Here is a 22,500-nt window from a genome sequence, read left to right as displayed (position 1 = left end):
TTTTTTTATGCAACGAATAAACTGTTTGTTCCTAACAAAAGGTTACATAGTTGGTTAGAAAATTAGAAACATGCAGTCCGGATAAGGTGCACCATAGAGGTCATGGTGGGGAATCTATGTATAATTCGTGCTTGTGCGTACCCACAGATGAGAAAGAGTAAAAGCCTGAAATCATAAAAGTGGTTTACGAGGATCATTTTAAAGACAAAACCAATTATTTTGACCAAAAAAAAAAATCTACCGATTGAATTCAACAACTACTTTGACTCAGTGTTTCATTGAACTAGCCAATAGTTTGAGTAAAATGACTGATAAACCAATTCGTTATTATGGTACCACATAGACACGTTCAGAATTTTAAACACTTATTAAATCGAATGTTAATATTCCCAAAGTACCCTCTAAAATATACAAATGAAATATTCTAATAAGATTACTTGTGAAAGTTCATATTCATTTAATGACTTTTATAAAAAATGACGTTTTGACTTAATAATCATTGTAAGTTGAATTTATAATTTTAGATTTTCCAACTTCAATCTGGAATTCAGAGCATTTTAGTAAATGCTAAAACTCTAAGTACTGGAAATAATTAGAATAAACTCCTTAGGTTAAGATAATAGCACCTTTTCCCAATTAGGTCTCATAAATGACCTGTGAATATTCAGAACTTTCAAGCTTAAATAGCTGAATATTTCTAAACAGATACTTAGTGGCTGACAAGATACACACAGATATTTAGCACTGTTCAATGGGATTACCCTCAAGTCAATTAATATTATTTTGGGCATCCTGTATTTTAGTCAAATGATGTGACCTCTTATGTAGTTGGTGTGTCTTAATGATGAGAGCTCTGAGAAGACCTAAGTGGTCTCTCTACTCTTGTTTAATTCCCTGCTCCACTCTCACTGGCCCCTCAGCTGCAGTGCTGCCATATTACGAGTATCCAGTTCTTTGGGGTTTACTTTTCTGGGTTGGATCTTAATTGAATAAAGGACCTGTGGGAAAGTCTCAAATTTTGGATAAAGAAGAAAAAACAGCAAACACGATGTATTTTTTTAAAACACAAACATATAGAGATAATTTTTGAAAAAGGATATACCTATGAAGGTATGTTCCTTTGCCTTTTTGAAGGATTTTGATATGCAAGGAACGTTTATTTAATTATGTCATTGCCTTGTACACAAATCTGTGTGAACTGAGATACAGAGGATTAGACAGAATTAAGCCAAAAGCTCTCAGTCATTCAGTAGGTAGGACTCAACTGACCTATGAACAAGAGCATTTCTGAATAAAATGTCTATTCCAGATGCCAAATACCATCCTTAAAACATCATGCTCAGCCATCAAAAGAAATGAAATCTTGCCATTTGCAACGACATGGATGGAACTAGAGGGTATTATGCTGAGCGAAATAAGTCAATCAGAGAAAGACAATTATCATATGATCTCCCTGATACGAGGAAGGGGAAATGCAAAGTGGGGGGTTTGGAGGTAGGAAAAGAATAAATGAAACAAGATGGGATCGGGAGGGAGACAAACCATAAGAGACTCTTAATCTCACAAAACAAACTGAGGGTTGCTGGGGGGAGGGAGGGAGGGAAACAGAGGTGGGGTTATGGACATTGGGGAGGGTATGTGCTCTGGTGAGTGCTGTGAAGTGTGTAAACCTGGCGATTCACAGACCTGTACCCCTGGGGCTAATAATACTTTATATCTTAATTTAAAAAAATAAATAAATAATAAAAACAAACAAAAAAAAACATCATGCCTAGTTCCTATTCCAAGTCACTTCACGTGCTGACTTAGTCTATGTGCTGTCCTCAAACCTCTGTGGGTATACAGAACCCGAAATTCCATTCAGTTTCATGTTTTACCCACGCACAACCTGTCTGCTGTTTAAAGACCAACTTTTGCCTACTTCTAAAGACTTGGTTTGACCATCCAGTTTGCACTGATCTCCCACCTTGTCCCTCCAAAGCATTTTTTTATTTGTTTGTTTGTTAATCATTCTGATGCTCCAAACTACAGAATCTTTGAATATTAGGATTCTATCAAACATAATTTTATTCAATGCTCCCATTGCACAGATTAGAAAAGAAGCCACTTTCCAAGTGTTGTAAGCACAGCTAAAGCCAGGACTGGCACACAGGCTGGCTTCTGGAAAGTTTCTTGGAATCTTGTTATTCTTGCTATCCCATGTTGCCTTAAAGAGGTGCACTGCAACTCTTTCTAGTGGTGGCTGTACCAAGTCTTGCCAATGAGGCTATGAACTTCACAGACCAGGAGAGCTACGCATATAGCAAACACCTACTAAATACATGTTGATAGAATGAATTATGTGCCATCAAGTCAGTAAGAGTTTCAGTTGCACTAAATCTAAAAGAGAAAATTTTGGGATGCCTGGCTGGCTCAGCCCATGCATGGAACATGCAACTCTTGATCTCAGGGTAATGAGTTCAAGCCCCTCATTGGGTGTGGAGCCTACTGAAGAGAGAGAGAAAGAGAGAGAGAGAGAGAGAAAGGAAAAATTTCTTTCTGGAATTAAGTATTCTTGGAATCCTTTCCATCCAGAATTAGTTCACAAACAAAGTATGAGACTGGGAAAGATGTTAATACAATTTTCCCTTAAGGTTACAGTATTAGGCTGTTAACTTACTAAAATAAAGTGAAATCAAAGCCAATAGTCATTAATACTCAATTTTCCAAAATACTGATTGCTACCAATTTAATATCTAAGAAAGAAATAAAAAATAACAAGAGAGGGTAAACATCTCTGAGAATAAAATTGCTTGAAAGTTCCAGGACCTATGCCTATCAATGGATGGAATCCTTTTCAATTAAAAGTAAAATTTGATCATGATTACACCTACTCATATGAAGTTTCTCATTTTTGGGTCTCAGAGAGCTCCATGCTTTCATTCGTTCTGTTGTGTGAAAGTTGAAGGGAAATCAAACACCAGGAGACCACATGTCTTTGGTGGATTGCAGGACAAATGGGACATTAGTCTCTTCTGTGGCCATTAGCAATCTTATCCTATTTGCCCCCATTACAGATACGAGGGTCATTTAATTTCTTTTTTTTTTTTTTTTTAGGTTTTATTTATTTGTCAGAAAGAGAGAGAGAGAGAGAGCGCACAAGCAGGGGGAGTGACAGGAAGAGGGAGAAGCGGGCTCCCTACTGAGCAAGGAACCCAATGCAGGATTTGATCCCAGGACTCTGGGATCATGACCTGAGCTGAAGGCAGATGCTTAACTGACTGAGCCACCAAGTCATCCCTCATTTATTTGGGGAAAAAAAGGTAGGTATTTCTGTAATGTTCAATTCTTTAAGGTACCTAATGTACAAACATCACTACAGGATAATTAATTCTTCTAGGAAAATGCTCCCCTCCAGCACAGAAACATTTCTGATGATTCAAATAAAGGAATCCTTTTAAAGAAACACCCTCTCTGCTCAGTGCTCACCAGTTCTTCCCTCTGCATCCCCTTCTCCAATGAAATTACTTTACAGGTTTTAATTACCCAGGGTGTAATTTAATATATAAAATTTTATGTACTCAATATATTGATTAACTTATAAGTATAAGTATAAAATAATACTGAACAGTTTAGGCACCTCAATTATAACTTTGGTCATGCAGCAGTGCTTAAGTGGTTAATTATATATAATATAACATATATTATATTATATATAATTATATTGGCTTTGAGGATAAAACATTTGTGTTTAAATCCTGCCTCCCATACTTCCTAGCTATGTGACTTTGGGGAAGTTACTTAATGTCTCTCTACCTCATTTTCTTTATTCACAAAGGAGGAATAAGAAAGCACCTATTTTATATAGTCATTATGAGGATTAAATGATTTTTTATACACGTAAACCAGTTAGAACAGAGCCTGGGTCATAAGTGATCAATACATGTTAGATACAGTTATGATACAATTACAACCTTAAATACTTTTAGGGAGAAGATATGGTATAAATACATTAATTAATTTTTAAACACTGTATGAGCTTAATTAGCTCTAAAAACATTTTAGCCATTCTCCCAAAGTGAGATTTTTATTACTGTATCAGAAAAGTCACAAAACAATGATATATGGGCCCCACATATCAGATGCCAGGCATTAGGGTTATTAAAGTAATCCTAATAATAGCTGCCCTTCCTAAAAAGTACATTTAAGGTAATAAAATCAAGGGAACAAAATAACACAGCATATTTCAATAACTATTGCAAAGAATTATTTAACAATAATTTCCTAAACACTAAAACACTAGGCCAAAAAGTTCATGTCATATCTCAGATCATTTTATTTTTTATTTTTATTTTTTAATATTTGTAGAAGATTTTATTTGTTTATTTGAGAGAGAGAGCACACGCGAGCGCACAAGCAGGGGGAGGAGCGGAGGGAGAGGGACAAGGAGATGCCGCGCAGAGTGCAGAGCCTGACTCAGGGCTCAATAGCCTGATCCTGAGATCATGACCTGAGCAGAAATCAAGAGTCCATTGCTTAACCGACTGTACCCCCCAGGTGCCCCAAATCTCGGATCATTTTCAGATCAACAGAGGAAAGCAAATTGCAAAGTAGAAGGGCTGTCAATGCAAAGCTCTATATATGGAGCTCCTATATTTATTCTCCTCAGTCATCCATCCCAGGCCTCATCATCATTTTGTCATTAAAATTATTAACATGCATGCATTAAATGGTCCAGGCCTGCATCACATTTGGCTTATGAAGTCTGATTATATATGTTTAGCTAGAGAAAACTTAATGAACTCAAAGTTGACTGAAAAGTGGAAATTTTCAGAGATCTAGCGACATACACACACCTATTAGGAAGAAACTTTTTCTGCCCAATATTCCTTTATGCTGTGGATTAAGCCAAGTCCCCTGTGTCTGTAATGATGTAAAGAGCTTCAATCTTGCTTTGATAGGAAAAGCCAATAACATGTAACTATTATCTCTTAATGCCAATAATTAATTTAACAAAAGTTTATTGAGTACCTCCTACATATAAGGCACTGCGGGGGCATTAAATATCTATGAAAGAACTTTCAGTCTAATATGGAAGAAATATGTACTCAAATAACTACAAGATGGCCTGTCATAAGTGTACTAAGAGAAGGAGCCATTAAGTGAGATGGGAGGAATTAACAGCTGGGAGAGATTACCTGTCTCTAAGAAGAATCCCAAAGTATATATACTCTTAGTGGAATTCTTTTAAGATAACAAAGTAAGAGAAAGTTCAGGTGGACAAAGGAGAGAAATCTTTGACTATTCTGGTGATGACTCTCTCTGGATTTGAAGACGGTTGGGATAGTCATCATGCCATTCTCCCCCCACCACAGATTCGAAATTTATGCACCGCTTACTTCAGTGATGACTTGAAGTGTCTTACAGATTAAAACTGCAGTCCTTAATAATAAGTAAAGTAGAAGCTACTTCAAACAAATAAAATCAGTTGTTTCCAGGAATGAAACAGGTGCTATACATTTGAAACATCAAAGATTAAGCTTTGTTTATTTACTTATTTATTTATTTTTGAATTAAGGGCACAAAGAAAGAAAAGTAAAACTAGTAGAGTCACTGATTTTTATTGTCTTCCTCATGAGATCTTGCATGAAGGATAATAGAAACTTATGTTTAACCTATCTTAAGGAAGGAGTCTATGAAGTTTGTATTGGATGGTTTTGCCAGTCAATTATTTAATTATTGGGCATAACACAAGCCAGGCATCTGTATTAGTACAGACTTAGGAGGACCAATCTTTGTAACAGAAGGATGCAGACAGAAGGTAAACTTTAGTAGTTCTTAACCTGATAAATATGTTGTATTTCTTTGAGTGGATTTGGATGCAAGTTTATCTTTGATTTTAAAGCAAATGACCCACTTGGTAAATAGTGGATATTCTTTCCAACTAGAATCTAGAAATTCACTGTGAAGGGTTTAAAAGCTCTTCTTCCCACAAAATGGGAGATTTGTAATACAGCCACTCTGTTTAGTCCACTAACTCCTATTTACTACAGAAAAGCAGTGACTTATGTTTCTTGCTTAAAGAAGGTATCCCCACCTCCTAATTTAAGATAATTTACACTTGGGAGAATTCGAATGCTATTTGGAATTTCTTTAGGTAATTGGAGGGAAACTATTTAGTGGTGGAGAGCTAGAAAGTCTGTTATTATTACCTGACAGAAAAGGTACAAAGCCAATAAATGAAATGGAAGTACTTCTAGAGGATAACAGTTACTTCTTGTTAGAAGTGAAAAGAATCAATTCGACATGATGTGCAAACTACTGGACGAGGGGCTGATATGGACAATGGTTTTCATAGAGTTTCCGGTGCCGCAGAGGAAGTATGATGTATACACAAGTAACTTTGATACCAGGCAGGATGTGATCGATATCACAGTTGACAAAGTGTTAGGAAAGAAGGGAGGTAAATCCTGACAATGCAATCAGTGAGTGCTTTATGAAGGAGGAAGGTGTCATTTCAGGTAGGCTTTGAAATATGTGAAAATGTTCATAATGCAGAGACAAGGCAAAGAGCCTTCTGAGTGGAAATGGGGAAAATGGATAATCTTAAATGTGTTGTGGGAACCCTGAGAGCGTGCAGAAGCCATGGAGAAAGGATGGTTGGTAATAAAGAAATATATTAGAAAGCAGAACAAGGTCAGATGGTGAATGGCCCTTGAGTTGCATTTTATGGAGTTTAAAATTTATTCTCTGCTAGCTGAAGGGCTATTGATGGTGTCTGAGCCTGGCAGTGAAAAGATAGAAGAGTTTTTGGAGGATTAACTTACAAAACCTAGACTGAGTGTAGGACACTGGACGTAGGGTTACCAGTTAGGAGGTCACTAAAACAGTGTAATAAGGTAATGATGGTCAGGACTGAGGTGGAGGGATTAGAAACAGAGGAGAGAAGTGAAGAATTTAGGCCATAGGTCAGGGAGTAAAAAGGCTTTGCATCCTTTGCTCCTAAATTTATACATATGTGAAATAGTTCCCTGATAAACTCTCCCATGGAGCTGGATGGGTCTAAATCTATGTGAAAAATTCTAAAAATTAAAAGAGATGATGACTGTTTATAATTCATACACAATTTTGGTTAATCTTTGTATTTGTTGTTTTAATTGCTCAAGGGAGAGGAGAAGTTGATTCCAGAAAGCTTGGGTGTTAGAAAGTGGAAGACAGAAAGATACTGAAAATGAGGGGCGCCTGGGTGGCTCAGTGGGTTAAGCCGCTGCCTTCGGCTCAGGTCATGATCTCAGAGTCCTGGGATCGAGCCCCGCATCGGGCTCTCTGCTCAGCAGGGAGCCTGCTTCCTCCTCTCTCTCTGCCTGCCTCTCTGCCTGCTTGTGATCTCTCTCTGTCAAATAAATAAATAAAATCTTTAAAAAAAAAAAAGATACTGAAAATGAAACTCTATTGTCTTCTTTGTGATTATGATGCCAGTAGCAGCAATGACCACAAAAACTCATTAAGGCTGTTGATCCTTGGTATCAAAAATTTTGATTTATTTTTAATCTTTAGTCTGTGTTCTTATGTCACTTAAAGGCTTTGCTCAAGATAAAAAACTTCTGCACAGTGAAGGAAACAATAAAACTGAAAGTCAACCCACAGAATGGGAGAAGATATTTGCAAATGATGTATCTGATAAAGGGTTAGTATCCAAAATATATCAAGAATTTATAAGGCTCAACACCCCAAAAATGAATAATTCAAATAAAAAATGAGAAGACATGAACAGACATTTCTGCAAAGAAGACATCCAGATGGCCAAGAGACACATGGAAAGATGCTCAATATCATTCATTATCAAAAAAATACAAATGAAAACTACACCTGTCAGAGTAGCTAAAATCAACAAGCCAGGAAATAATTAGGTGTTGGTGAGTTCACAGAGAAAGGGGAACCCTCTTACACTGTTGATGAGAAGGCAAACTGGGGTAGTCACTCTGGAAAACAGTATGGAGTTTCCTCAAAAAGTTAAAAAATAGGGGCACCTGGGTGGCTCAGTGGGTTAAAGCTTCTGCCTCCGGCTCAGGTCATGATCGCAGGGTCCTGGGATCGAGCCCCACATCAGGCTCTCTGCTCAGCGGGGAGCCTGCTTCCTCCTTCTCTCTCTGCCTGCCTCTCTGCCTACTTGTGATCTCTGTCTGTCAAATAAATAAATAAAATCTTAAAAAAAAAAAAAGTTAAAAATAGAACCATCCTATGATCTAGCAATTGCCCTAGTAGATATTTACCCAAAGTACTAATTTGAACAGATGCACATGCCCCAATGTTTATAACAGCACTATCTACAATAGCCAAGTTATGGAAATAGCCTCCGTGTCCATAGACTGATGAATGGATACAGAAGAAGTGGTATATATGTACAATGGAATATTACTCAGCCATAAGAAAGAATGAAATCTTACCATTTGCAACAATATGGATGAAGCTAGAGAGTATTAAACTAAGTGACATCAGTCAGCCAGAGAAAGATAAATAGCCTATGATTTCACACTCGTGTGTGGAATTTAAGAAACAAAACAAATGAGCAAAGGGGAAAAAAGAGAGAAAAATGCAAACTAAGAAACAGATTCTTAACTATGGAGGACAAACCGATGGTTCAGAGGGGAGGTGGGAGGGGAGGGTTAAGTAGGTGATGGGAATTAAGAAGGGCAGTTGTTTCGATGAGCACCCGATGTTGTACGGAAGAGTCGAATGACTAAATTGTATACCTGAAACTAATCTTACACCGTATGTTAACTAACTGGAATTTAAATAAAAACTTAAAAAAAAAAGAAAAATGTATTTTAAAACTGAGTATCAAAGGAAAAGGGCATTAAGTATGGCTATTTTCTCAAGTCTGAAAAATCTAGTATTTCCAGAGATGAGTAACAACAACAAAAAAAGTAAGTCTTTTTAAAAGTGGGTAACATATACCTGTGAGGTTTTTGCTAACAATTTCCAAATAATTGATGAATTTTTAAAATGTCCCTACCTTACCATCAGCTTGGAGACTAATGAAGGGGTCTAAGACAGGGGTCCCAGTCCCTGTCCAATCTTAACCAGCAGAGATACCTCTCTAGGCAGACTGCCCATACTAAGGCAGAAGAATTATTACCTGTTCCCTGAATGAGACCCATGCTTTATACCTCAGTTGCAACTATTTTTGCAAGCAAAACCTGTCAAATAGCAATAATTTCATAAAGTTCACCCTAAAAACCTACTTCATGTTAGGCCTAACTCAAAGCCACAACCTCCACAAAGCCTTTTCTGATTCTCCGTGAACCTACACATAAGGCTTTGAATTTACAATTTGGTTGTAAGGCTCTTCCTTTATTTGGTCTCTGACACTATGTGCATCTCCACCCCTCTATTAGAGTTTTTACATCTTTGTGGATACAGACCCTCTGCCAGTTTTCAGCACAGTGTGTTGCACACAATAGTTGCTCATTAAATGCTTGTTCAACTTAAATGAATGAAACTTATCTCTGTTCTATGTAACCAGCCAAGCCTGTAGCAGAAGGAAATGCCAAGTAGCAACTGATGTTTATACTCTAGTTTAATCTTTCCATTTTACAGCCCACCCTCAGTAGTGGTATACACCGAAAACACAGAGGACTAACTACATTAACAGACTGATTCGTTGCTTAGAGAAATGTGTTGCTTCTTCAGTTGTGAAATTTGTAAGTACCCAAGGCACCAATGAAAGGCAGAAGAAATGTTAATGTTTGCCTATACCCTAAAGCAAAGAGTCAAATTATAATGGGGAAGTTTAGCTTTTTAGATTGTGGTCACACAGTATATTCCCTAGAGGAATGTAAATTGTCTTCCTTTGCTCCTTACTCAGGACTAAGTAAAAGGTCTGATATACTGTTTCTGGGTTTTGTTTTGTTCTTAGAATAAGAAAGTACTGTGAATAAATTTCTCTTAAACGGAGACATTCAAAATGTATTTAAGCAAATAGATGTTAGACTGTAAAGAATCAATGGAGTGTCCTTATTTAGATATTATCAATGTGACAATTAAAATATTTACATAGTGTCATCATGTCTGAGACAAACTCAGTGGCATAATATAAATCTGATTGAGCCATTCAGTAAAACAATATCTACTAATACCAGGAACCTAATGATAAAATCTTAAAGTCTTAAATGTTATGGTAGATGCCAGCAAATGCTGTGAAAAAAAATTTACAGTTAATGGCTCCTATCTACAATACAGGCAATTTCAGGAAATGTAAAGTTAATTTTATCAAACATTTACAAGTCAAAACTAAATGTAAGATTAGATTAAAATTGTTTTTGCATTTTACTCATTATAGGAGATTCCCTTGTATCTTTTCTTTAGATAATCCTAGTTATTTCAGTAAAACTGTAATACATTTCATACAGTGTGCCTACCGAGAAGAGTAATAAACATTTTTTTTTTACAAAGAGGTATAATACATCTTTTACAAATCTTATGAGAATATTTGTAGCCTTTCCCCCTGTCCTAGTACACCAGAAGGATAAATGTGCTTCCATCAGTAACTATGGGTCTTTACTACAAAAAATGTTACTTCCAGGATAATGGTAAAAAACCTATCCTCATAAATAGTGTTAGGGCCCTATGCTTCAATTTTACTTTGGAAATTGATTTCATTTGACCCAATATAGCAATCTTAACCCTGTGAAATGAATTTATATTTGCAGTTACTTGGAGAAACATACTGAGTATACTGAAATCTGTGCAGTACCTAACCATGCTTTACTTCTACTCAGTTTAGTTGGACACCTTCAACTTACATGGGATACACCATCTCACTCCAACAGAAAATATTTATAGTCATACAAATTCTTTATCTCTTACTTATCATTATGGCCTAATTGTTGATTAATGACATTAAGAAATATCAGAGTACAGGGACGCCTGGGTGGCTCAGTTGGTTAAGCAGCTGCCTTCGGCTCAGGTCATGATCCCAGCGTCCTGGGATCGAGTCCCACATCGGGCTCCTTGCTTGGCAGGGAGCCTGCTTCTCCCTCTGCCTCTGCCTGCCACTCTGTCTGCCTGTGCTCACTCTCGCTTCTCTCTCTATGACAAATAAATAAATAAAATCTTTAAAAAAAAAAAAAAAAAAAAAGAAATATCAGAGTACACTGAGTATTGCTATAGGCTAATGCTATGCATTGATTTGCATAGGATTTGACTATTTCACCAAACAACATCAAAATTTTTCTAGTTAAAAGGAAATACCTGGATAAGGTGGGACTTTCTTTTAACTATCTACCATGTCGATCTAGTTCTTGGCACATAACTGTTGCATGAATAATGATGACCACTAGTATATAAGCATTATAAAAAAAAATCAAAGTATAAGATTAGCACTTTAACCATCAATTTTATATGTGCTTGAATAAAATTTGATTTAAATATTTTGTATTTGCTAATGGCACAGCTCTCATGCTTATTACATATATACGTGTTTGTAGATGTAAAATGAATTCCAAAACATAAACATGAATCTTTTATTAAGATGGAAAAATGTACTTTCATGAGACTCAATTTTTGGTTTTGTTTGTTATTTTTGAGTAGCTAACTTACTATTAACTGATATCTTAGTAGATATAATCATAGCAAATAAGTAATTTCTAAAAAGTTTGGATTTTTTTTTCCCCAAAGAACAAGTTTTATGGGAATACTGGTAAAATAATTGATGTTCATTTAGAAAGCATATGAAAAATGGAGATTAGGGAAATTCAGTTTTAGTCATTTCCTTCTAGCACATATACAAGGAAATGATATAATTATATTTGGAATTTAAGGGTAGATTTATAAAAATTACATTTAGTTATTTCCATTCGTATAAAGTCATGTTGAAGTGAGAAACAATTTATGTGTCTTAAACATTAGTAACTCTTAAACATTTGTTAATATTTTGTGTAGGAAGTATTTTAGTTTAACATATCAAAGAAATAAGCTAATTAATAAAACTAAAGTTTTAAAAGGAAAAGTTTGTTTTTAAAAGAGAATATTTTCTTAGTACTTCTTAAAATGAGACATGATCTTAGGCTAATGCGAGTAATTAAATCACAAAGTTACACTGTTATTAAGAAATTATTTACTTAATTGTACTTAAGATTTTATTCTTTTGAAATGATAAGGCTGACTTCTTCCACTAAAATATAGATTTTATATCCTAAATTAAGCACACTTTAGAAAAATATGTAATTCTCTTATTTACAAAAGTCAGTAAGGAGTCCATATAAATAAAACAACTAGACATGATAAATTCACAATTAATTAAGAAATTATAAAACCAATCTTTACTAGTATGGCTCAATTTTTTCCAGTTTATTATTTTTCAAAATTTTCTTTTTTGTAAACTAAAATGACATTTATCACAAAAATTTGCTGTTGACTGAATTATCTTTATTTTGATTTGAATGAATCTCCACATAGCTACCATTAGAACAGTCTCATAACTACTACTCCAGTATTACCTCATATCAACAGACAGAAATTCTGCTTATTTCTTGATGAAAAGAAAAATATTCCTCTTCCCAGAAATGTGTAATCCTTAAGAGGGAGAGAAACACTGGAGCAAACAAATGATTCCTCATTCTATATACACCTTGTATTGTTTGTTTTATTCAGAATATAATTGGAAAATGCCCTAATCAATTCTCTGTACCTTTTTGCCTTGGCTAAAGATAAACAGACAAATAAATTTTAATTTTTCATCTTAAGGTCAGAATACAACTTTAATCCTAATATATTTAATAAATCTTCTATCCTCCTTAATCTGTCACCTAAAAAACCACACCCATTTAGTGTTTGATTGCAAAGGAATATTATTTCCAGATGATTATAATAAAAGTTTCTCTTCTAAGATACATTGCCTGTCTAAATGATACAGTTTATATTTCTATCCTACACCCAATGGGTCTGACCCTGAAACGGAGTTCCAAAGTTCCATTTAAAGTCAATAGAAGTTCTAAGAAATGTAACAAAAAGGTGGATTAAGGTTAATAAACATAATTTTATAAATTGCATGCATATATATGTGTATCGAAATTTCTCTAAGATTTCTTGCCCTTACCTTCAGCAGTATATTGAAATTTATTCAAATTTATGCAACATTGTTTAAAGAAATGGGATTTTACATGATTTGAAGGCTCACTCCCAAATGATTTCAGATGGTTTTGCTGTAGTGCTCTTGAAAAAACATAACAACAAAATTCATTATGATTTATCATTCTATTTGATTGATAACAGTAATAGATGTGACCCAAACAGCTGTAATAAAATGAAAATACAGATGTAATTGCTTTGATTCTAGATGAGCACAGATAGATTTTGCCCATTCTCAGAATCACAGTAGTTGCCTGTTGAGATACAATTAGTACTATTCCATTAAGTGTCTCCCAAATAAAAACTTTCAACAAACGTCTGGCTATGGAGTGAAGGATCTTTATAATTCTAATCAGTTGGCCAGTGAAATTTAAAAAAAAAGTCTAAATTACATCTTGACACTCAGCCATTAAGTCAGCTTTGGGGCTGCTCCAGAACTCCATTAAACCATTCATCCAGGACTTGTGTTTTTGCCCTGTTTCTTGGACTAAGTCTCAGTCAAACTGTCAGAATGGGTATGAGAGTACACAAAAGGTTTGTCCCTGTTTGGTTCTAATTCCCTCTTTGATAATTTGGGTTCTGGGTCCTTGAAGGCCTTGGCTTCCAAGTCCTATAACTGGGTCCTCTGGCTGTGGCTAGTTCTTCCTGATGTGGCTTACTCATCTTTCTGGACTGCTGTCTATTTCCCTTTGCCAAATGGCCTGATGGGATACCTCCCATCCACTGCTAGCTTTTGATGGAGCTATCTCCTGGATACCTTTACAGAGATGACTTTCCTCTGGGGTTTACAGATGTATGGTTCATGTCATTAGGTCTGTCTAATCCGTGAGACTGGTTGCTCTGCTGAAATGATTCCTTTGCTCAAATTAAATGTAGGACTGACTCATTGTTCCGTTTTCTTCTGAACTATGCTAAATTATGCTCTGTTAGTTTTAAACATGAGATTGAAATAGGGAGTAAAACCAATATTTACCTCTCATTCTAAATCTAATACGTTTTGTCCTTTTTTTGACCTGCTAATTAGCAGAAAGATCTTAGATTTAATGTTGCAAATGTAAATTTTCTCTATAGTAAGGTAACATTGTGTGACCAATGAATACTTTTGCTCCTGACTTTTAACTGTGTTGATGATGCTACTCTATTTTTAGTCTTCAAAGATTAAGATAATGTTGAACAAACTAAAGAACGTGAGTTTCAACTAGTTATAATAAACTAGATGGTCATCTGTTGGTTATTCAAATTCTTGAATTCTACCCTAATGATGAAAACTGCTTATGGAGGGTAGAGACCCTGAGATAATGTTTTAAACTGTATTTTTTTGGTGCCAAAGTATTCAAGTACATTGTGGTTCTTACGTTAATGATCAATTTCAAATTCTGCCAAAGTAGTTAAAATACATATAATTTTAACATATATTAAAATATAATTTTTATCATGGAAAGCAACTTCACATTAAGTAATATTCTGAAATGATAGCTGACATTACATAATAAACACCTTTAGTCATAAAATGCCCATCGTCCCCAAATACACGTCTACTTCCCAAGCCTGATGTCAAAAGCTGAAGTTAAAATACCATATGGGGGATGCCTGGCTGCCTCAGTTGGTTAAGCGGCTGCCTTCGGCTCAGGTCATGATCCCAGCATTCTGGGATCGAGTCCCACATCGGGCTCCTCGCTCGGCAGGGAGCCTGCTTCTCCCTCTGCCTCTGCCTGCCACTCTGTCTGCCTGTGCTCTCTTGCTCTCTCTCTCTCTGACAAATAAATAAATAAAATCTTTAAAAATAATAATAATAATAAATACCATATGGGTATATAAAAAACAAAACAAAACAAAACAAAACAAAAAAAAAACCCACCTTTTTCCCCTGGTTGTAGAGGTAGAATGAAATTAATATGGACTAACAATATTCATTTTTTAGCAATTCAGTCAATGACATTTTGACCCTCAGAGAAAGGAAATTTCTAAGGCTCAACTAGTGTTAGTGCAAATGAAGATGTACCTTCTAAAAAAGTAACTTCTTTAGATATGAAACAGAAGCAGTAAGCTACAATACTGTCAGCTAAAAGTTTTCTGACATACTTTGCCTAAATGGTGGGGATTTGTACCATGGATGTCAGATATCATCTGTACAGTTCTATAAAAATCCTTCAAAACCCTATAGGAACCCACAAATTTCCACAATTGGCACGGTAGGGATACAACACCTTTTAGCTGAAGGCACTGTACCTCTGGGAGGATCTTTTTATTAAGAGGAACTAGAATGAGTTGTAAGTGCCACATATGGGGACCGGAATAATGTAAAAAAGAATAGCAGCCACTGAGCCACACTTGTAGCACTTAAAAAAAAAAAAAAAAGATGAGATGATAAAGAGCTGGTATAATCATAAGTTCTGTACAATCACTTTGGAAAGAGATCTCAAAGCTAACTAGCAAAGTTAATGAAAAGTTCAGAGATTAAATAAAAATGGAATTAAATCAGAATGAAAATTAGGAGACCTAGAAATGTTAGGACCAAAAAAAAAAAAAAAATTAAAGGTGACTGAAAAGTTGTGAATTATAAAATCTGCAAAAGCATATGTAAAGCAACGGGGAAAAAAGCTTTTATGTTTAGAGCTTCATAATGCCTCTTAATGATCCAAAATATCAACAAAAATAAGTGTGGGCTTAACAGGCATGAAAACAATGAGAGGGAGCATTCTACTTGCTCAAGTTGTCAGTCACTTTCAAACTGTTTTCCTCTGAAATACAGAGCCACTCCAATTTTAAATGCTTTTGTCCACAGAGAGATCTAAGGTCTGTAGGGATTTTATATAAAATATCACCAACTAAAGGTGTAGGGTCTGCAAATTCTACACATGCCTACAAAGAGCAATTTAAATTTTAAGGCGGCCAAAGAGAATAGGAGGAAGAAAGGAGGTATTATATGCTTAAATATCTTCATTATGCTTCCAAACAATTCGTGATTTATACTAGATTTTCAAAATGGGAGCCCAGAAGTCCCTTTAAGCTGTGTTGCAAAATGTTATTGCTAGGACAGGCTGAGGTTTATCATTGAAATGACAGAAAAACTGAGGTTCTCAAGAAGCATGCTGGAAAGAGGACAGGGACATACAAGGTATAGAAAGTTCTGGGGCATGTATAATATGTGTTCAACACCTTAATGAAAAAGATTACTGGGATCCCCACCGTAGTCCTGAAATAATGCTACACTACTCCTTTTATGTGATGCCTCAGCTTTTGATTTCCTTACTCTAAAGTTCTGGCTTCTAAGGACACAACAAATTTATTTTCTAGTCTTATATGAACCGTATTAACATTCTGATTCTATATAGAAGATCATTAACTCTCAAACTTCAAATATTTGCTTTAATAAGAGGAAGAAAATATAATAATCACCTGCAACTAATATAGAATATTAGCAAGTAGAACTTTGAAATGACATAGAGGCTAAAAGGATTCAGGAATGACATGTAAGAAATGATCTGAAAACTCAACAGTAGGAGACTCTAATAATCAGAAAGGGGAACGACATGACAATGGAAGGCTTTGTGCGTAAAGCCCTCAATACAAAACCAGTTCAGGAAGAGCACTGATTTTGATCTCTAGAAACAAAATTTGAAAATATAAAAATAGGAATCTCATTTAACATTTTTCAAGAGAAAAAAGGCAATTCTGAGCCAACTTATGGAGAGCGAGGAGAAACAACTGATTAGTTAAAAAAAAAAAAAAAAGAAACAACCAAGTTGAGCTGAATATGGTAGGTGTATCACTAAACTTCTCTTTTTGATTTAGGTTTGCAAGGAGACAGGAAATGGAATGATTCTATTATGAGATCACCTTGCAGCTCTGGTCTAAATGTTTTCTTGTCTTTTCAGTCAAGTCTAACACATTGGAGGAGAGATTAAGTTCAAATTATTTCCACTTGAACACAGCATCAATCCTCTGTAAGTAGTCTTTTTAAGAGACAAATATTGATACAAAATAAGAATCTAAATTAATTTTTTTCATATTCTATAGAACTCTGAGAAGTCAGTAAGCAGGGAATATTGATATTGAGGTGCATAAGGGAAGAGTATTCTAAAACTGTAATGATACACAGTTCAGATTCTTTTTTTTTTTTCTTTTTCTTCTTTTTAGAAAGAGAGAGAGAAAGGGAGAAGTGGGGAAGGGCAGAGGGGGAGAGAGACTCTTAAGCAGTTCCACACCCACCACAAAGCCTGATGATGATGATCTCAATCTCACAACCCTGAGATTGTGACCCGAGCCGAAATCAAGAGGCAGGTGCTTAACTGACTGAGCCACCCAGGTGCCCCACAGCTCAGACTCTTAAGGGACATTTTCTTTCCATTGTTCAGACCATGATGGCTCTAGAACTCTTTTGACAGCAGAGAAAATAAAGATTTAAAAAATCTACTTGATTGAAAAGACTCAAAACAAGTCTAAAAAGTTTAGTATATAGAATCTATATTATTATTCTCCCCAGCTTTAACCTTTCCTACTTTTTGCTAAAATACCCTCGAACATTCGATTTGATTAATAATGCATTAATTTCAGTAAATTTTTTTCTTTTTAATTCACCTTCAACAAGATAAATAAAATCTAGCAAGGTCTGGGAAGATAATCACGAATGAGGTGAAGAGGCTTGCTACTTACTATTCAGATAAATTTGAACAGTTATAAAATACATATAAACTAAATAAATAAAATTAAAAATAAAACTTCACAGGTGTACTCCACCAATATTTAGAAAGATCTATTAGCTTCCACATAAAGATGAACATTATATTTAGTTATCTCTTCTTCCTAAAAGTCCCTTGTTCCCCTTCTTCCTCAGGGTTCCAAGAGAATCCTGGATTTTCCTCTTGTAGGGATTACTTCATGAAGTCAAACCATTTCAAATAAATTGATCTCCCACAGTCATTAGCATATGGTTACTGACTACTTACTTTTCATGGTCTGACGTGTCAGAGATTTCATATACTGTATAAAACACAGTTTCTGTCCTTTAGCTGGGGACATCTGCAAAGCAAGCATGCGGTAAGGCACGAATGTGCACATGCTCACACAGAGGCCATGTTAGTTGCAGACCGTAGTACAGGGAGTAAGCTCTCCCGCGTGCGGAAAAAATGTGGTTCCTGATAGCAAAGCTACGGGGGCAAGCTTCCGGAAAAAAATAGCACCAGGCTCTTAAGGGAAAGTAGGACTTAAGTGAGAGAAAGAGGATGAAAAGCCGAAAAAGGAAAAGGCAGAAAGGCAAGTAGCGAAGGCAGAATGAATGTACTAGTTTGGCAAAAGCCTTCATTCAGGGCATTCTAAGAATAAAACTTGGGAATGGAGAGAAAGTGTCAATTGTGGAGCATCAAATTGCAGAAGGTGGATGATAATTTAACATGTTCTGTTCTCCAAAAATAATTTGTTAAGAAGCATTAACTCATAGCTATTCCACTCTTCTAAAGCTTCAAAACATCTCTACCAATCCCAGGAATATGTCTACTTCTCCAACGTCACCATTTGGATTTGGATTTTACCATTTTGGAGTGGAGTAAAAAGACTAAACAAAGTTCAGTTTCCTGAATCTAAGGACACTTATGTTCTTGGATTCAACAAGCAAAATGGTGAACATACCATTTTCCCTCTTAAGCCTACCTTCTTGTGACTTCTATTTCTCTTTGTGAGCTTCAAGGTTGCTATGATTTCTCCTAATTCCCCTCTTTGTCCCCAGCATTCAGTGGGTTGTCTTGTCTGTTCCTTTTTTCCACGGCCCTTCTTGTATTGATTCCTTGCTCTCCGTGCTGTCTTGTCCTTAGCTCCGGCACTGCCTACCGCAAGAATTCATCTGCTGCTCTCAGTCTCTGTATCTCTCTTCTGTTCTCTAGTCTCTCCGAACTCCTGAAATCCTACCACCTGTGAGGGTCTTTCAGCCCACTCCCAGATTACTCTTCTTAAGCACAGTCTGACAGTATGAAACTCAAGCTCCTAACATCACCAGGCTTCATACCGACTGAGACAAACACTGCAGAGCTTGATGTTTAAGACCCTCACCAGTCTACTGGCACCACTTCATATATTCTAAGTTCTATTTTTCTTTTTATATTCTAAATTCCTATCAAATCTAATACTCAATGTTTTCTAGGCATATATCATGAATTCCTGTTCTGGGCTGGTATTATTCATCTGAATTGTTAATTATCTATAACCTCGGATAACATTTTTTTTTCCTCAAACATCTCTTATCCTGCTGACTCTGCCTGAGTAACCTGCTCCCTACCATTAATTTCTTTCGCATATGGTTTCCTTTTGTGGATTGGCTTACTTCATGAATTATAAGAGGGGGTGAGAGGAAAAGGAAAAGGATGGCCAAGGAAACTAACCACATGTTTATGGAATGCCTTAAGAAAGGCATTAAGATGTGAAATATCTCAGCATTATTTTTAGATTCATTTAGAGTAACAATGAGGCATTACAAGATATAACTGTGTACATAGCACTATGAGGGACAAGGGGAGGAATAACTATCTTTCAGGCACTCATTTCATCTGAAAGAATCCTATGAGGTAGACAATATTATTACTTACCTCATTTTCGGTAGAGAAAAATGAGGAAAGAAATGAATCCTACTCAGTGACTAAGTGCTAAATCTGGAATCGGAACCCCTACCATCTGTCCCAAGAGCCCAAATACCGGAAGCCGTATGCCTTTCTGCCTCTCCCTCACTATTCCGTTAGTGTAACTACTCCCCTCCAAAAACAAGGACCACGGCTTCATTTCAGGGCACATAAGCATGCAGTTTGAATGTTCTCTAATAATTCTTTCACTTCTGTTTAATTTTCAAAGTACACTGAAGTGCATTTAATTATATGCAGCCCAATTTTGATGGAGAGAATAAGATAATATTTTTCCTTTGCCTCATCATGTACATAAAATGCTTAATATTCTTTAGGTACAAGCATATTAAAACTCTATAAGGATGAAGATACAGAATACTGAAATGACATTCCATCAATAATATTTGACGTCTAATATACAAAAAGTTAACGATAGCAGAAACAGATTCAAAGAATGAATGACAACTCGATTATTTTGCAAGATAAATAAAATTTTGATTATAATTTATATAATTTAGGAAAAGACCCAATTCGGTCTTCCTCTAATTTTTTCTTTTTCCAAAATCCACTCACAATAAGCCAAGGGAAGCTTTCCTTATACCTCTCTATGGAAAATACAGATAAATGTTTTTCACATGCACTAATTCTCAGGAGCAGAAAACATACGATATGCTGACTACAAACATTTTAGTTTTATAAACCCATCAGGCATTAAATCTATGATTTTTATATGTCATTTTACACACCCTATTTTTTCATTGATATATTTCACATTTAACTGAACTAATTGATATTAAAATGAAAAAATCTAAAATAGCAATTGCCAAATGAAAAAAATATAACTAACCTGGCAATGCCATCATTTAACCCCATAATTATCTCAGGTTGTAAAATATAATGTTTAACAAATGATTTGATTGAATCGTTAATTTTTTATTTTAATATTCTTATCACTGGACACTTAACACTTAAGAAAACACTTCTCTGCCCGTTGTCTCTGTACGGTACACAAGCACCACTACCCGCTGCAGACTAACACGGGGAGTGACACCAGCAGCTCCAACACCTCCATTATGAACATCTTTCATTTTTCTGAAACAGGGCTTTTTTAAAAAGGGGGAAAACGGGATCTAACTCTTGTTTGCTCTTTAAAGTTATATTGTTTTAGCATTTTATAGAGAGAGCGAGCACCAGCATACTCAGGAGAACTGCTCAAAGTAAAAGGCCTCAAGCTACCCACCGCCTAGCTGATAGGATAAAGCAGAGGTATAAAAACTTTTGTCTGATTGCTCACTTTCCATGTTTTAGAGTACTGCTACTCTCAAGAGCATATATTCATGTTCTTTCTACTTCGAGTTTTATTACTTCTTTTGTATTATTTAATACATCTAAAGACACTTCCAAAAGACAAATTTTTCCATTTTGAAAAAGTAATGGTTTGGAACCTTATAAAATACATTAATGTTCACAGTGTGTTTTTTTGCAAAGGTGATAGAGTAAAAGCGCTATAAAACAATTAGGCGCATGATCTTAAAGACATTAATATGTCAAATAGAATAAGATGTTTAAAAAGTCAACAAAAATAATATCCTAGGAAAGGTCAGATGGAAATAGGCATGCATAAAGACCACATTTCTCATTCGGGTCTTTGACTAGATCTTTAATGCAGAGATGGGGAAGAAAATATAAAAATGAGAGAAAGTACCATTCTTACCTCAATAACTTGAAATTAGAAGTATATGATGTTTAACTCTAGGTGCTATGGACATTAAGTGTCGACTCATCCTAACAACTGGATGGTATATATGCTTCATTATTCAGATTATAATTTTTTTCTCCTGAATTCTAAGTCCTACCAGGGTCAATACTTTTTAGTAAACAAGAAACTGATATGCTTGGCCTACTGAACAAGGCCAGGCACTTTTTAAAGTGTCATACACATTTCTGAAATCTACAATACATCAATTTTTAATACATCTACTCTCTCAGCTCCATTAAAAAGATGGTAGGGGAAAGATTTTAGAGTAATTAATGATATAGTTAGCTGCTAAATATTAATAGGAATCGTAGTCTTGCATAAAATATAACATATAAACCTTGCCAATACAGACGCACCAGTAATTAAAGTTGAATATGTAATTACACTGATTTATAAGACAGGCAAAAAGTTACACTTTACTAGCTTCTATGTAAACTGTGGGTAACAGTTAAACTTTGCATTTTACGGTTTATAAAAACGGGCAGTATCTTGACTACAGTTCATAAATGGTTTAGAGACCTGTAATAGTAGTAAAAATTACAACTTATTCCATCATGAATATTTTTATTGCACCATACAAACCAAACTGTGATAATGACCCATAAGATGTAGACTCATCTTAGATAGTGCTCTACCCCCAAGAGAATGTTAGTACTACTAAGAATTTGTAGAGGACTGCTGGTATAACAATTATGGGACATTGGAGAGAATCTAAAAGATGCATTAAAACTGATTTTGATACACTTCCTCATATCACGAACACGGGACAATTTAACTCCCCTTAAAACTGTATTTTGGACTTTGATACCACTAGAAACTTCAGACGAATACCAAATGTTACAAGCATATGCGTCCTGGCCCTTCTGGTTGCCCGGCCTGCTAACCCACTTACATGTGCGGCTGCGGTGAGCAGCCCGGACTACTGTTCCCGTTGCTGTCGATGTGGTCCAGGGAGCCATTGAGGTCTTCGTGGACGGCCTGCAGCAGGCCACTGGAGGCGTTATTGATCAGTCCCGGGTTACT

The 22,500-nt window shown here is 35.6% G+C and overlaps 1 protein-coding gene across 16 annotated transcripts in view; it reads right to left on the bottom strand.

The window, feature by feature from the left end:
• Positions 1 to 22,500, bottom strand: part of FOXP2 (forkhead box P2) — a 572,585-nt gene that overhangs the window by 4,831 nt on the left and 545,254 nt on the right. For all 16 annotated transcript variants that reach the window (XM_047694958.1, XM_047694957.1, XM_047694956.1 and 13 more), the window contains one exon: positions 22,370 to 22,500. This exon is cut by the window's right edge and continues 33 nt beyond it. In XM_047694958.1, the coding sequence (XP_047550914.1) occupies positions 22,370 to 22,500 (131 nt within the window). The remainder of the gene's footprint in view (positions 1 to 22,369) is intronic.

The sequence above is a fragment of the Lutra lutra genome, chromosome 11 (assembly GCF_902655055.1).
Source record: "Lutra lutra chromosome 11, mLutLut1.2, whole genome shotgun sequence".
NCBI lineage: Eukaryota > Metazoa > Chordata > Mammalia > Carnivora > Mustelidae > Lutra > Lutra lutra.
This window is presented reverse-complemented; position numbering and strand designations above follow the sequence as displayed.